General features: G+C 48.4%; 1 protein-coding gene across 1 annotated transcript in view; it reads right to left on the reverse strand.

Annotated features, from left to right (window-relative positions):
• LOC137335737 (cytoplasmic polyadenylation element-binding protein 2-like) overlaps positions 1 to 13,685 on the reverse strand; it is a 29,442-nt gene extending 15,757 nt beyond the window's left edge. The window contains exons 1-3 of the mRNA XM_068001064.1: positions 12,426 to 13,685; positions 4,709 to 4,799; positions 1,640 to 1,807 (exon numbers count right to left, since the gene is read on the reverse strand). Of these exons, the coding sequence (XP_067857165.1) occupies positions 1,640 to 1,807; positions 4,709 to 4,799; positions 12,426 to 13,127 (961 nt within the window). The 5' untranslated portion in view covers positions 13,128 to 13,685. The remainder of the gene's footprint in view (positions 1 to 1,639; positions 1,808 to 4,708; positions 4,800 to 12,425) is intronic.
• Between the last annotated feature and the right edge of the window lie 627 nt (positions 13,686 to 14,312).

The following is a 14,312-nucleotide window of genomic DNA, read 5'->3' on the forward strand; positions in this document are numbered from 1 at the left end:
GGCTTTGCTCAGGCCTCGTCTAGAATACGGTTTTAGTTTCCCTCGGTTGGATTAAGTGCGTGTCTGTGTGTGCTATTCCAGTGATTAAATCACCAGGATATCGGCATTGATTTGGGCAGCAGGGACCCCAGCACGAACCACAGCGTCCCATCACTGGTAAAAATCAGTCCGTTTTAGAACTTAACTGCAAAATTAGTCCTCTGGTTTGTCAAAATCGATTTCCACTTCCCGCCCCCCCCCCCCTACCCCCGATATCAATGCTGCCACATTCTCTTGATGGATGCACAAGTTTCTCAAAAAAAAACTCTCTCTTCAATTTATCAGACGCTACTAAGGGTGAGTTAATTCCTTTTGGAAAGATTGGGCAAACAGGGGACAGATGCCATTCAAAATGTGGACAAGTGTGAGGTGACACATTTTGGGAAGGGGGGGGGAAAACAGGAATGGGAGTCCGCACTCAACGGAAAGGCACAGAGGGCTGTGCATGAACCGAGGGCTCGGGGTTAAATACATAATTCCCTGAAAGAGCGAGTACCGGTACATGAAGATTTTTCTTTTAAAAACGGCTTTAACAGCATTTTACTTCTTGTGGAGCACGAGAATAAATGTGGACGAAACGTTGGCTTGGTCGCAGTTAAAGTACTTCTCCAGTTTTGGATGCCCAGTTACACAAAGGACATTAAAGCTTTAGAGAAGATGCAGCGTAGATTCAACCGGACGACGCCAGCGATGGGCAACTATGACTTGCGCCACCGAGGCTATTTCCACCGGAGCAGAAAAGGCGACAAGAAGATCTAACGGAGGCTTTTTAAAAATTTGGCTCGTGTATAGGAAAAGACACTCTCTGGGTGGAGGGTCAGTGATAAGGGGGTCATCAATTTAAAATAATCACTAAGCGCGGAGAGAGGTCAGAAGGAATTCCTTGCCACGAGGGTTTGTTGGGAGCATGGAATATTTGGACACAGGCAAAAAAAATTACTTCATCTTTAGAAGAAAATTGGATAAGTACTTGAAGCATTGGAAGATATACAGTTATAGGGAGCTAGCAGGGCAGTGTGAGCAATTTTGGATTGTTCTAGCCTGGAGTTTCTGTGCTGTAAACTGTTATGGTTCTAACTGTACACAATCCTCAGGCTCCAGGACCTATGGAAAGGCACATTGACTCCTTGTGTGAGGTGCACATTTTGCTCTGTTTAATACAACGTTCCTGGGCCATAACTGCTGTACATCAAACCTCTATCGTCATGTCGGCATGTGGGAGGTCAAGCATTCCACTTGCTCCACGGAAAACGAGCAGGTCAGAGATGAGAGAGAGATGTCCCACCCTACTCCACCCCAACATCCGTCCCATTAACCAGCAGGTCGAAGAGTTACACTCTGGAGAAACCTGTTGGTGAGCTGCTCTAGGTCGTGTTCTAACGGTCAGCTCATAGCCACAGTATTGATGTCTTGGAATGGGCCACACTCGGCTTACAGTTGAGAGCAGAGAACAAGAAATGAGAAGAACTCTTAAATAATATTGAAGGCATTAGCAGCAAGCCACTCCCACGGGATAGAGATTTCCACCTCACTGTATACCCTCTGGACCCCTGCTAAAAATGGGAAGCATTAGTTGCACGGACCAAAACCATCAGCTCACCTTCGTCAATGTCAGGCGGCAGACCGCCGACGAAAACCTTTCGGGAATATCGTTCTCCTGGTTTCCCGTTCTGACTGAGAGCTGGGGAGTTCAAGCCTGAAGATAAAGACTGATCACCCTGGCTGTTGTCAAGGAAGCCATCTTCAACAGGGAACAGAGCCGATCGACCTGTGGAGTGAGAGCAAGAGACGGGCAGGTATTAACTTTAATAGATTATTCCACATTAAATCGAGTGAACAACACCTTGAGAGAATGTGGCGAGCCAGCATGCAGTCTGAAAGGCCCTCGACATGTTTCTGCAACTCGATAACGAGGACCCCCCCCCAACAATTGTCAGGGCAGGACACACATCTCTGGGCCTCTGCACTCCCCGTCTCGGCTGTGGAAAGAGCCGAGTGCCTCCTACGTGGGATCAGGAAATTGGAGGGGAAGCTGTTGCCTGTTTGGCAGAGTCCCAGGACAGGTTGACCAAACCACCTGATGTCATTCACAGGAAGTGCGTGGCCCAGGAACAGAGGTGCAGGGAGGGGAGGGAAACAAACAGAAGCAAAAAGGACCATAACCACCTATGTAACCACAGTAACTGAGAAAGCTACCAACTGAGCCAAACTGACACAATTACAAGTCAATGCTAAGGTCTTACGATGTACTGGGTCAGACTGCTCTTAAGAGCATGGTGTTCAATTCTGCTCATCAAGCCACAAAAGGGATGCATGTACAAAAAAGAAAAGGATATCCATATAATGCAGAGGGAAGCAGAAGACTGATCCCTCCCTTGTTTGTGTGCTGTGTTGTCAAACAGCTGTTACTGGCAGGTTGAGAGCAGCAGTCAGGAATTTGGCAGCCTGCCCACAACCCTCCTGTCCTATTTGTGATCTAACTAGACGTAGACTTTGCCGCTGTCCTTCGAGAGAAGACTCTGCACTGAATGGCTGCCTCGGGCTCCCTCTAACAAGCAAGCGTTCTGAAGCATCACTCACACACACACACAGAGAGGGAGGAAGATGGAGCGAGACTCGGTGCAGCAATCTCCCCTAGCAACTGTACAAACGGGCTGGTATCTGACACTGCCGCACTGTGCTCTATATCAACAGACATCAGCTGTCCAGATGGCTCTGTGGGCAGCTGATTGTTCTGTGGTTCAATGGTTCGACACGAACTGACTTTTTAACATCACAAAAAGATGCCATTTGACAGATCACGTCAGCACCAGATCAATCCAAACCGAATCCCGCTGCCCCAGCTCCCAGAATCTAGTAACGTGGTAAACTTGTGCAAGTAGCCCACAGGTCGTGCTGGATATCCCTCTCTCCCGAAGGTGCAGACACTTGCTGGGGGGGGGGGGTGGGGGGGGGTAGAGGTCCATGGGTTTGTTACCTCACCATAAGCAGCTATTCTTCACGCGTGCCAGGGGGCTGTTGTACTGCACTGCGGCACTTTCAGCAGAGTGGGATCCTGTCCACACACTCACTTTGCAGCAGGAGTGACTAATTTTTGTTAGGCAAGGGTATTGAGGGTTACGGAACCAAGGCGGGTAGGTGGAGTTAAAGATGCAGATCAGCCATGATCTAACAGACTCGAGCTGAAAGGACTACACCTGTTGAGGTGACGGTGATCAGGAGCAGGAACCCTGGCTTTCTCTCCTGAGACTTGAGGCCAATGGTTCTGGGCCCACTACCCACCAGCCCGAGGTCGGCTAACTCGGCACAGACAGGATACAAGCTCCTGGTCCGTAACGCACCAGAGCGTGCACAGTTTCCCAACAAGTCAATTTACATTCTGAAGGCAGATATCGTTGTCCAATTGCTGTTGAGGGAGAACTGGGTATAATTGAGCCGTATTTTATTCCAGCACTTGCAGGCGCCACAATCATAACGTGGCATTTCATCACATCTCCATTTTGGGGCGGGGGTCAGTGTTCCCCTCAATGACCCATTTACATTACAGCTCTGTTGCCGCAGGGGGCAGCCTCAGCTCAGTGGGCAGCACATTTGCTCCTGAGTCAGAAGGTTGTGCGTTCAAGCCCCACTGCAGAGACTTTTAGTATATAATCCAGGCCGGCACTCCCAGTGCAGTACTGCGGGAGTGCTGCACTGTCGGAGGCGCTGTCTTTTGGACGAGACATTAAACTGAGGCCCCGTGTGCCCTCTCAGGTGGACGTAATAGATCCCAAGACACTATTCAAAGAGCAGTGGAGTTCTCCCCGATGTCCTGGCCGATTATTCATCACTCAACTAACATCACTATAAAACAGATTATCTGATCATTTATCTCACTGTTGTTTGTGGGAGCTTGCCGTGTGTAAATTAGCTGCCACATTTCCTACATCGCAATACTTCAAGTACTTCCGTGTCTGTAAAGTGCTTTGGGACGTCCTGGGGTTGAGAAAGGCGCTATAGAAATGCAAGTCCTTTTGTTTTCCCTTCTTTGTACCTAGCTCCATGGGCAAAGCATTGCCGGCCCTTGCCTTAAGGGCTGCCGTCTTCGTTCAGTCGTGGATGGGATGAATTCCCAGCCAGAAATATATCGGCAGCAAATATGTATTTCTCATTGCTGGTTTGTACAGCTGCTTCTCTCTGCCGTTCACCTCACCTCACCTCCCCCCACCCCGGCCACAAACCACCACCTCCATGAGGGAAAGTTCACCGCTGCACATGTGAAGTCATAAACACAACTCGTTAATTTGCTGATTGTGGGATCTTGCTGTGCACAAATTGCCGAGTTTGTCAATGGTCACCACACTTCAAAAGTAATTTATTGGTTGGCTGTAAAGTGCTTTGGGACATTCCGAGATTGGGAAAGGTGCTACATAAATGCAAGTTCTTCCTTCCTTTGCAGATACAACACCACTTTCTGTCTCCCTGCACGTGCCCTGCATTCTCTTGCAGTGGAATGGGTTCGGTAATATAAATGGTGTTTTTCAGACGACATAGGTGAACAGAGACTAATTCATCCAGCAAACTATATCGAGAGGTCACCACGCAGGAAGTGACTGTCCAACCAAATTGGGGGGGTGGGGTGGGGGGGAACACCGGAAAAGGTGGCCCTATATTTCTGGAAGATTCTCACCTTTGAGTGGCTCCTGCTCGTTCTGTAAGATGTCAATCAAGGAGTTCTCCAATGAGTGCATGTTGAATGTATCGTAGGGATGGGTCCATTCCTGCAAAAAGAAAAAAACTTATTAGGAAAGAGAGATGAGAACAGGATAAAAGTTACAATCACCCACTGAGGTGTAACTGACCGGTGCTGATATCCCATTCCTTACAGGGAGTCTGTACAGAAAGAGTGTTCAGTGCAAACGTTTTATTTTTCAAGGAACTGATTTTCTCTCCTCTCCTCCCCGGGAGGTGCTGACCTTGAGGGTGGAGTTCCATGGGTACCAGAGTCCCTTCAATATGCCCCACAAGTAGCCATTGTAAGAGCCTGGATGGTGAGTGTCAATTCCCCTTCGTGCATGTAGGAAGTGTCACAGGGAGGCCACCTTAAAAATAACTCTTCTCTACTCCACAGTGCAACTTCCTTCACCTTCCCTCCTGCCTTAATGCTAAAGCTTGTGGAGAAAGGAAGAGGGAAGAAATGAAATCCAGCACCTTATGAAACGCACACAGGAGGGAGGTATGTCCTGCTGAGCCAAAGTGGCTGAGTCACTGGTGAAGAATAGAATCTGGCACGGTTAGTGAAGAGGTCACGGTGCACGAGGAGAAGGAAACCCAACACCAGCCAACTCCCTTCAGCAAGGGCCAGTGATGAGAGCTCTCTTCACACAGCCTGTTCTGCAGCTTCTTTTCCCCCTCTGCTGAAAGTGCACATTTTTTTTTTTCCCTCTGACTTGGCATGGTTACACAGCACGCTCTGGTATCTCACCCATTGGTCACGTGTGAGCATACAGGGTGAGTATCAGCTGGCTATTTGACCGTGTGGGGTGGAAATCGTGGGCTATTCTCAGCCTAGATCCACAAGGTTGCACTTTGGAAGGGGGGCTCGCTGGATGATGAGGAGAAACACAAACCGTGCCTAATTCTTTTCCCCTACTCTGTAGCTTCAGTGCCACAGGGCTGGTGGATTAGCGTCTGGAATTGGCTAACTCAACATTAATCAAGGATCAGACCCCTCCTCCATGGTCTGCATGACTCCATTGCAACAGCTAGAAGTTATGTTGCTCTTGCTAATAGATGGTCATTGGGGCAAGATGCTTTATTTATGTTAAAAAAAAGGAAAATGAATTCTACTTTCAGGGGTGAGTTGGACAAGGGCTAGACTAAATCACTGTGGGTGTTGAGGGAGGAAACAGGTTCATGGGAGTAGGTGTCAGCCATGGCTCAGTTGGTAGCACACACCAAGTCAGAAGGTTTATGGGCTCAAGCCACGCTCCAGAGACTTGAGTGCATAATGCAGGCGAACACTCCCAGTGCAGTACTTGAGGGAGTGCTGCACGGTCAGAAGTGCTGTCTGCCCCCACAAGATCCCACGGCAGGATGGGATCCAAGAAAAGCAGGGGTGCTCTGGCCAATGTTTATCTCAACCAATGTCACTAAAATCATTATCTGGCCATATATCTCAATGTTTGCGGGAGCTTGCTGTGCGCAAATTGGCTGCCGTGTTTCCTACATTACAATAGCGACTACACCTCAAAAGTAAAATACTTCATTGGCTGTGAAGCACTTCAGGACATCCTGAGGTTGTGAAAGACCCGATATAAATGCAAGTTTGTTCTTCCATAACCAGTCATCCCATCCATGTGTGAACCTGGTGAGGGAACGACACTGGCAGAGACTGCAAAAGAAGCCTCTGCTTGTCCTCTTGGGTTGGGCAGCAATTGGCGGCTTGGGATCAGAGAACAGACAACCGTGCAGTACTCCAACCCAAATCACAAGGTTCGGGACCTACTGCCCACCCATGACCGTTCACTTGGCATGTTTCCCATACTGACGGAGAAGCACCAGGGCAGAAATTTAGAGGCCTAGTCCCTCGGGCTTCTCTCCATTCAGATCAAACTCTGTGCTGGCCAGAGTTCAGGAGAAGGCCATGCGACCTGGCAGTGGGCCCAGGAAATCTACAAAAGGGAAGGCAGAGGTTTTAGCCAAGCTATGAGCTCACCTAGTAGTAACAATGAGATGCAGAGATGGGTTTTTTTTTAGTGCACAGGCAGTGCAACCAAGGTGTCAACCCTCCCCAAGGAAGCAAGAGAACACCTTAATGATGGGAGTGGGGCGATCCCAGCAATCCCAGTGGCAGTGAAAGCCCTCTATCAAACTTACTGAGTTTGTCGCTTTCGCTACTGGGACAAGTGACCCGGGCACGGCAGCTGTGTTTCACACTCCCAAGAGTCAGAGCAAACACACAAATCACATAGCCCAGGGAGGAAGAAACTAATGGGCAAGAGAGAACTGGCTGTCCCTGGAACCACACAAGTTCATAGCGCAAAAGGAGGCCATTCAGCCCATCGTGCCTGCACCAGCTCTTTGTTACAGCAATGCAAACTAATCTGAATGTCCTGCTTGTCTTCCACGCCCCCTCCCCGCCCCATCCTGTATCTTCCTCTGCTTCAAATATTTGTCTACTTTTTCCATTTTAAAAGGTTCAATTTGCTGACTCAATCGCTCTGTGTGAAGTATTCCATGGTCCTACAAATCCTTGTGAAGAAATTTCTCCGAAGCGCACTCCTTACTGCCTCGGTCACTGTTTGAATGAGTTACCCCCTCGCCATTGATTCTTCAAACACAGGAAATAGTCTTTCCCTATTCACCTTACCAAAACCCCATGTAATTATAAAAAAAAACTCTCAGTAAGTCCCCTCTCGACCTCTCTGCTCCAGTAGAAATAGTCATGGAATCTTGAGTCTCTCCTTATAATTGGCCTCCCTGCTCTGGCATCTCTCTGGCTTTCGTGTCCTGTCCATATGGGGTGTCGAAAACTGCACACAGTACTGTGACTCCGACTCTGGTCCACTTTGTACAATTTAATCATCACTACTTTCCCCTTCTGCTGTCTACTCCGATTGATGAAACCTAAAATGGGGTTGGCCTTAATGGCTTTATCTACGCTTGCATTTTCAAGGAATTTAAACACCTCTGTCTCCGTGCTCATCCGCAACATTGAGGATATATTCCTGTTCCCTTTTTCCTCCAGAAACTTACCAGCTCACACTTTACCACACTGAATTGAACCTGTTTGACCATTCCACCAATAATCCGCCTTGCCATTTTACTTGCATCGGGTGAGAACAGGATTAAGCTTTGACTGTTGCTGCCGTCTGGTTGAATAGCCTGCGTCTATATGAACGGTGGACTGACCCCTGAGTTGTACCATTTCTAACCCCTCCCAAGCAACACCCATTTACCCTAACTTCGTTTCCTGTCTGCCAGCCAACTTTCTTCCCATGCTACTACATTTCCCCTCGTGCCATATGTTTCAGTTTTTGCAACAAGCCTCCTGAGAGACACCTTCTCAAACACCTTCTGTAAATCAATATACACCTTTTTATTACATTCTCCTTAACAATCCAAAGGGGCACTTCTTCAAAAATAACAACTTCAAACACTAACCCTTTATCTGTGCTGGCTGTCCTTGATTAACTCTTGCAAATTCTAAATACCCTCTCCGATTTTTTTTTTTTGGGTTGTTGCTCTCATGCGGCTGCCACATTTGCTGCTGTTAAAAGTCTTTGGCTCCAATCTGTGTCTCGGGTATGCTGCTGACAACTGAAAATCTCACACCAAGAATTTATCCAGTGTTGGCAGCACCATACAAAGCAGACATTTTGAGCAGTTTTAGCACAGGAAACTCGACATGTTTTATTGTGAACACCAGCAAAATCTTCATTTTAAGGCCCAAATTTAGGCTGCCTAGCCTTGGCTGTGAGGCCAAACACCGATCAATGCTGTCGCTACCTCCGAGAGTTTGCTGCACTGGGAAGTTACGGAACAGGCTTCATTTGAGCTCAATAGGTGAGCTGCACCTGATCTAGAATTAGTCCGCAGTCCATGCTCTTGAGTTACAGACTGGGAAATTGAAGCCTCAGTCTATGGGGGGGGGGGAAAGTTCCGAATTAAGAGGTGATACCACCTCGCCCATGGGTACGTGCACTAGATGGTGTAGCACTGATGCATGCAGATAGAAAGAAGTCTTTAGCTAGAACCTTGAACGTAGTCAAGTGTCCCGAGGCACTTCACAGGGGCGTAAATCAGACAAAATTTGACACCGAGCCACACAAAGGAGACTTTAGGACAGGTGATCAAACGCTGGGTCAAAGAGGTCGGTTTTAAGCAGTGTCTTAAAGGAGGAGGGAGAGGCGGAGAGGTTTAGGGAGGAAGTCCCAGAGCTTAGGGCCCAGACAGCTGATGGGACGGCCGCCAATGGTGGGGCGAAGGAAGTGCGGGATGCACAGAGAGAGAGCAGAGTTGGAGGAATGCAGAGTTCTTGGAGGGCTGGAGGAGGTTACAGAGATAGGGAGGGGCGAGGCCGCTTCCACACGAGGATAAGAGTTTTAAAATCGAGGCGTTGGCAAAAAATGTAGGTCATCCAAGTTGGCACCTTGGTCTGTGCGGAGTTATCTGGACTCAGCTGGAGTAACAGTAGGATGTTCCAACTGGCCTCAGCAGTCCCTGTGTTGAGGGGGAGGAAGAGAAAGGGAAGAAACCGGGGTCTGGCCACCAGCTTGTGCAAACGATCATTTTCAAACGTGGGCCTAGGCTATTCGCCCAGCGAGGGCATCACGGCCAAGTCCAAACCTGTCCTCGCCCGATACTCGTCACTCGCGGTAGGAGTCACTGGGTCGAGATCAGAAGCAGGAAGCGTTGCCGAATTTCCCCCCTCCCTAGCCCAGGGACGCCAAGGCCCAGTCTTAGACTGGAACCACTAATTCAGCTACCGCGGCACAGACAGGAGATGGAGGCTGTGACCTTTCTGTACGATTCACTCTGCAAAGCAGTCCTCCCTCACCTTGAGCCGCACATAAAAGAGCACCTGTGTTTCCGACTCCCCAGGTGCTGTTCAATTTAGCTGTGGAATAGTACTCTGACCTTCAGATTTCTATCGAGATACTGCATACAATAAACAGGCAAATTGTCCAGAGGCGCTTTTTAAGTTTACTTTTCTCTTCTACTTCCCATTTTAGTTGTCCTCAATTTCATACCTAAATTACCAACCTCATCCGAGAGGTGAGTGGGCAAGCAAGCTCTCGTCCTTACTCTCCTGCCTCAACTTTGTTGTTCCTATGAATATGTGAAGCTGCATTTTACTGGTCTGGTCAGCTGCTGCCTGTATCCTAACACGCACTCAAGTCCTGTTCACCTCTCACCCCTGTGCTCGCTGACCTACACTGGCTCCCGGTCCGCCAAAGCCGCGATTTTATATTTTTGAAAAAAAAATTCTGATCCTTTTTAAATCCTTCCATGACCTCTCTATCTCTGTACCCTCCGCCAGTCCTACAACTCTCCGAGATCTCTGCACTCCAATTCCGGCCTCTAGCGCATCCCCGATTTTACTCGCTCCACCGATGACGGCCCTAAACCCTGGAATTCCCTCCCTAAACCTCTCTACCCCTCTCTCCTCCTTTTAAGATGCTCCTTAAAACCTACCTCTTTGACCAAGCTTTTGGTCACCTAATATCTGCTTATGTGGCTCGGTGTCAAATTTGCGAAGCGCCTTGGGATGTTTACTACGTTATAGGTGCTATATAAAAGCAAGTTGTTGTCGAGTGCCGCAGCACCATTAGTCTACAGGGCTCTCCCTCCCCACCCCCATCCGCAGGCCTAACTAACGGCCAGACACCAAGACCATAAACCCCCTGAACCCCCACTACTCCCAGTGCAAGCACAGTAAGACCAGGAAACCTGTAGTTACCAACACACCTCTCCCACAAACAATGTACAATCAAAAACACACTGGCTTCAGAAAATATAAATGTAAATCTACTTTCTTAAGAATTTTGATGTACTAACTGAGTCATTCAGCCCAGAAGGTCATGGGTTCAGTCCAGTCTCTCCTCACTGGGGGGAGGGGGGGGGGGGTAGCGGTTGGTAACTTTAGGTTGACCTCTGTGCCCATGGACTAGGGACAAGGGGCGGGGGGGGGCAAGATATTCGTTCCGAATCCTTATCCGGCGACCTGAGCTGCGGAGATAATTGGCCTTGGCAGTGATGCCCCCCCCCAACCCCTCTCTCTTTCCCCCCTGCCCCCCGGGTTGAATAGGCTGTGAGCTGCAGTCTAGACTTGGACTTGGACATGAAGAAAGGGTGTTTGGGTGAGGTAATGGACAGCTGACGGTGCCCGTGGAATCGCACCCAGCAAGAGTCAGCACCTTCACATCTGGTGGCGAGGCACGCTCACACAACGAACAATGCAACCAGCGGTGAAACGATGAGAATCGCAAGAGACCAGGTTCACCTGAAACCCACTCCACTCTCTCACAAAAAGCATCACCACTTTAAAGTCTGAAAAAAATCAACTGAAAATGGCTTTTTTTTTGGCCAATTTTAACCAAATCGGCCAGTTATAAGCAAAGCTTCTGTTTTCATTTGACTTGGAAGATATTAAAGCAATGAGGAATCAAATGAAGAGCAGGTTTTCACTTTAACAGGAGCACGTGTCTTGTCGGCTACGTGCTCTGTAAATTAGGAGATTCTTTTTCTCCCCTTATTCCTCTGCTAATAAAAGGGCTGAATCGCACTGGGGTACAGTCCCTTGACTGACACTTCTCCGTTTGACAATCACTTTGACGTCAAAACGTCACACCTCTCAATTCTCCCACTTCTGCAGGCGAATTTCAGTTCTGTTCCTCTGTCCCAATTTCAAAGTGGCCTTGCTGAACTTGAAAATGGCTCGCACGCCAAAAAAATTATTGGCCTCCAGACCTCTGCTTGATTTGTTCCCCCACCATCTCGGAGGGCTTAACACCATATTCTATTTTTAATGATACGTTGTTTAAGGCCTTCGAAATGCAATATGACATTAATCCCTCCTGATACAGAAATGTGAACAGCACACATCAGGCAAATAACAGTCATCATCTCATTCCCACGGACTTCCAAAAAACAGAATGCTGCAAATGGTGAAAGAAATCCAGAAAATGTTCATCAGTAACAGGAGAGAGAGAGGTTCGTGTTTTGGGGAGAGACCCTTCAGCAGAACTGGGCAGGCTCTGCTAAACCATCCCTGCCTGAAGCATTCGACCTAGCTTTTCTCTTACAGGCCCGCTGTATATTCCCAGCCACTTCTATCCGTTGAAACTGCCTTAATTTTTATTTATGGAAACCATAACAGTCTAATAAATCCACGAGCTGCAAAAATGATCCTTTCCTTTTTTTAAAAAAAATTAATCATATTAAGAGTATTTGAACATTCGCTGCACAGTAAAATAAAACAAACCTGAATTTTCAAGTTGGCAGGAGAGTTATCATTTGTCGGGGTGGTGGGTGGGTAGGTAAACATAATGACAGCAGAGCCCCAAATCCTGTCCTCATCTGATGTTCACACACTTGTACTTTTCAGGCTGGGGAGGGGGGGTGGGGTGCTGATGTGGGAATCCTGGCTGACCCCTACTCCTCCACAGGCACCCCCCCACCCCCAGTACTGCCTTGGCTGAAATAGGCCAACTCCCCACGGATGGGGGATGGAACCTGTGACCTCTGGTCTGTCGAGGCTCATTACCACACCGAATGGTACTCAGTTGTGGAGGGGTGGATTATTATTTTTCTGGAGTCATGAACAGCACAAAACATCATCCACCATAAAACATCATCCACCATACTATTAAATCTACACAAATGATATAAAGGAGCTTTACCTGATGGTGAGGCAGCCAGTTGCTGTTGCCATCTGTCCTCAATGGGTTGTCGTCCATCCAGGATTTGGGAGTTATGGTAGGGCGGCCTCGGTTTAGTTTTGGAGGCACCATTACGTGACTGGAGTAGGACCTCTTGGAGGAGCAGGAAGGAATTGAGTTCGAGACGCCCATTACTCCGACTGATCTTCTCAAGCCCCTACCGCAGTTATTGGTGACGCTGCCCCAGCCTCCTCCTCCTCCTCCTCCTCCTCCGGTCTGGTGTTGATGGCTGCCCCAGTTCAGAGCCCTGAAGGTTTGCTGCTGAGGGCTGAAGCTGTTCCTTTGTGAGAAGCTCCCCTGGTGAGGGTGGTGGCTCAGTGGTGACCTCCTGTGCTGCTGTGACAGCCCTATCTGCTGCACTGAGGGGAACGTCCCTCCAAAGAGAGGTCCCAGATGGACCATCTTTGGTAACAACATGGCAGTTGGCAGCACCCCTTGTTGGAGAAGACTTTCATCGCCTGTCTGGCTGGTTGACCACCCTAATGTGTTAAGAGTCGAGGTGGTGCCTCCTTGATCTTGTAAAACCAAGTTGGCAGGGGCAGTGGGGCAGTCCAGCTGGGAGATCCCATCCCCACTACTGACCTCTGGGCTCTTCAAGGACTCCAGACTTTGCTCCAGATACGGGCTGCAAACTGATTGCCTTTTGGTTTCATTCTGGAGCATGACTGGATTCGCAGGGGAGGAATTTTGTTTTTTTTAAAATAAAAAGAAAGGGTGAAGAGGAGGAGGAGGAGGGGGGGGGGGAAAGAGTAGGGGGAGGCGGGGAGGGAGGGGTTGCAATAAAAAAATAGTTGGTGGTGTGTGTGGTAAGGAAAGTGGGGGGGGGGGGGAGAGGCAGAGAACGATCCCAGCGCAGCGGCAGCGCAACCCCGAAGATGTTTAAAAAACACAGCTTGAGAGCCTCTCGTCTCCACCGGAGTGGAAATGAACAAAAAAAAAACAAAAATACGCGTCAGTTTCAGCCAAAATGCAAAAAGAAAAACCACAAAAAAAAAACACAACACACACGGCAACCAGAACTAACCCCGACAAGAAATGCAGCCACCTTAGCTCTCTCTCTCTCTCTCTTTTTGTGTGTGTGTGTGTGTGTTGTGTGTGTGTTTTTTTCCCCACTCTTCCCTTCTTAGTTCCTCATCGATCGCATCAAAATGGAACAAGCAAGATCACAAGATGCTGTTTAATGACCTGCTCATCGCCTCTTTACTCCGGAACTGAAGCTCTTACACTCTGAAGCATTCTGGTTGCTCTAGATTTTTTTCTCTCTCTCTCTCTCTCTCCCCCCAACTTGTTTTTTTAAAAAAAAATCCCGCACCTGACTTGCGCAGGGAACTTGTATAAACTAAAGGCAAAGGGTTGCCTTTAGTTTATACAATAACCCAAGGAGCAGGGCACAGCAGACACGATTCACAATTGCTTGCATTTCCTCCCCTCTCTCTCTGTAGCTTTCGTTGCAATTTATTTTTTTTGTTACTTGCATTTCTATTCGGTGCATTAAACCCTCCTCTCCCCCCCCCCCCGACCCCCTGAAGCTGTGTTTGTGGGCGGACACTCAGTCACCCACATAGATTTGTGTGACAAGTCACTTATGTATAACGCGAAAAAAAAAATGCCACAATTTCTCTGGGCTGCAAGATGCAAAATATCTTTGAAGTGTGGACGTGGTATCTCGACTCCCTTATTATAATAATAATGATGTGGAGATGCCGGTGATGGACTGGGGTTGACAATTGTAAACAATTTTACAACACCAGGTTATAGTCCAGCAATTTTATTTTCAATTCACAAGCTTTCGGAGGCTTCCTCCTTCCTCAGGTGAACGTTGTTGGAAAAATGTTCCTGACATGTCCC

Source organism: Heptranchias perlo, chromosome 20, assembly GCF_035084215.1.
Source record: "Heptranchias perlo isolate sHepPer1 chromosome 20, sHepPer1.hap1, whole genome shotgun sequence".
Taxonomy (NCBI): Eukaryota; Metazoa; Chordata; class Chondrichthyes; order Hexanchiformes; family Hexanchidae; genus Heptranchias; species Heptranchias perlo.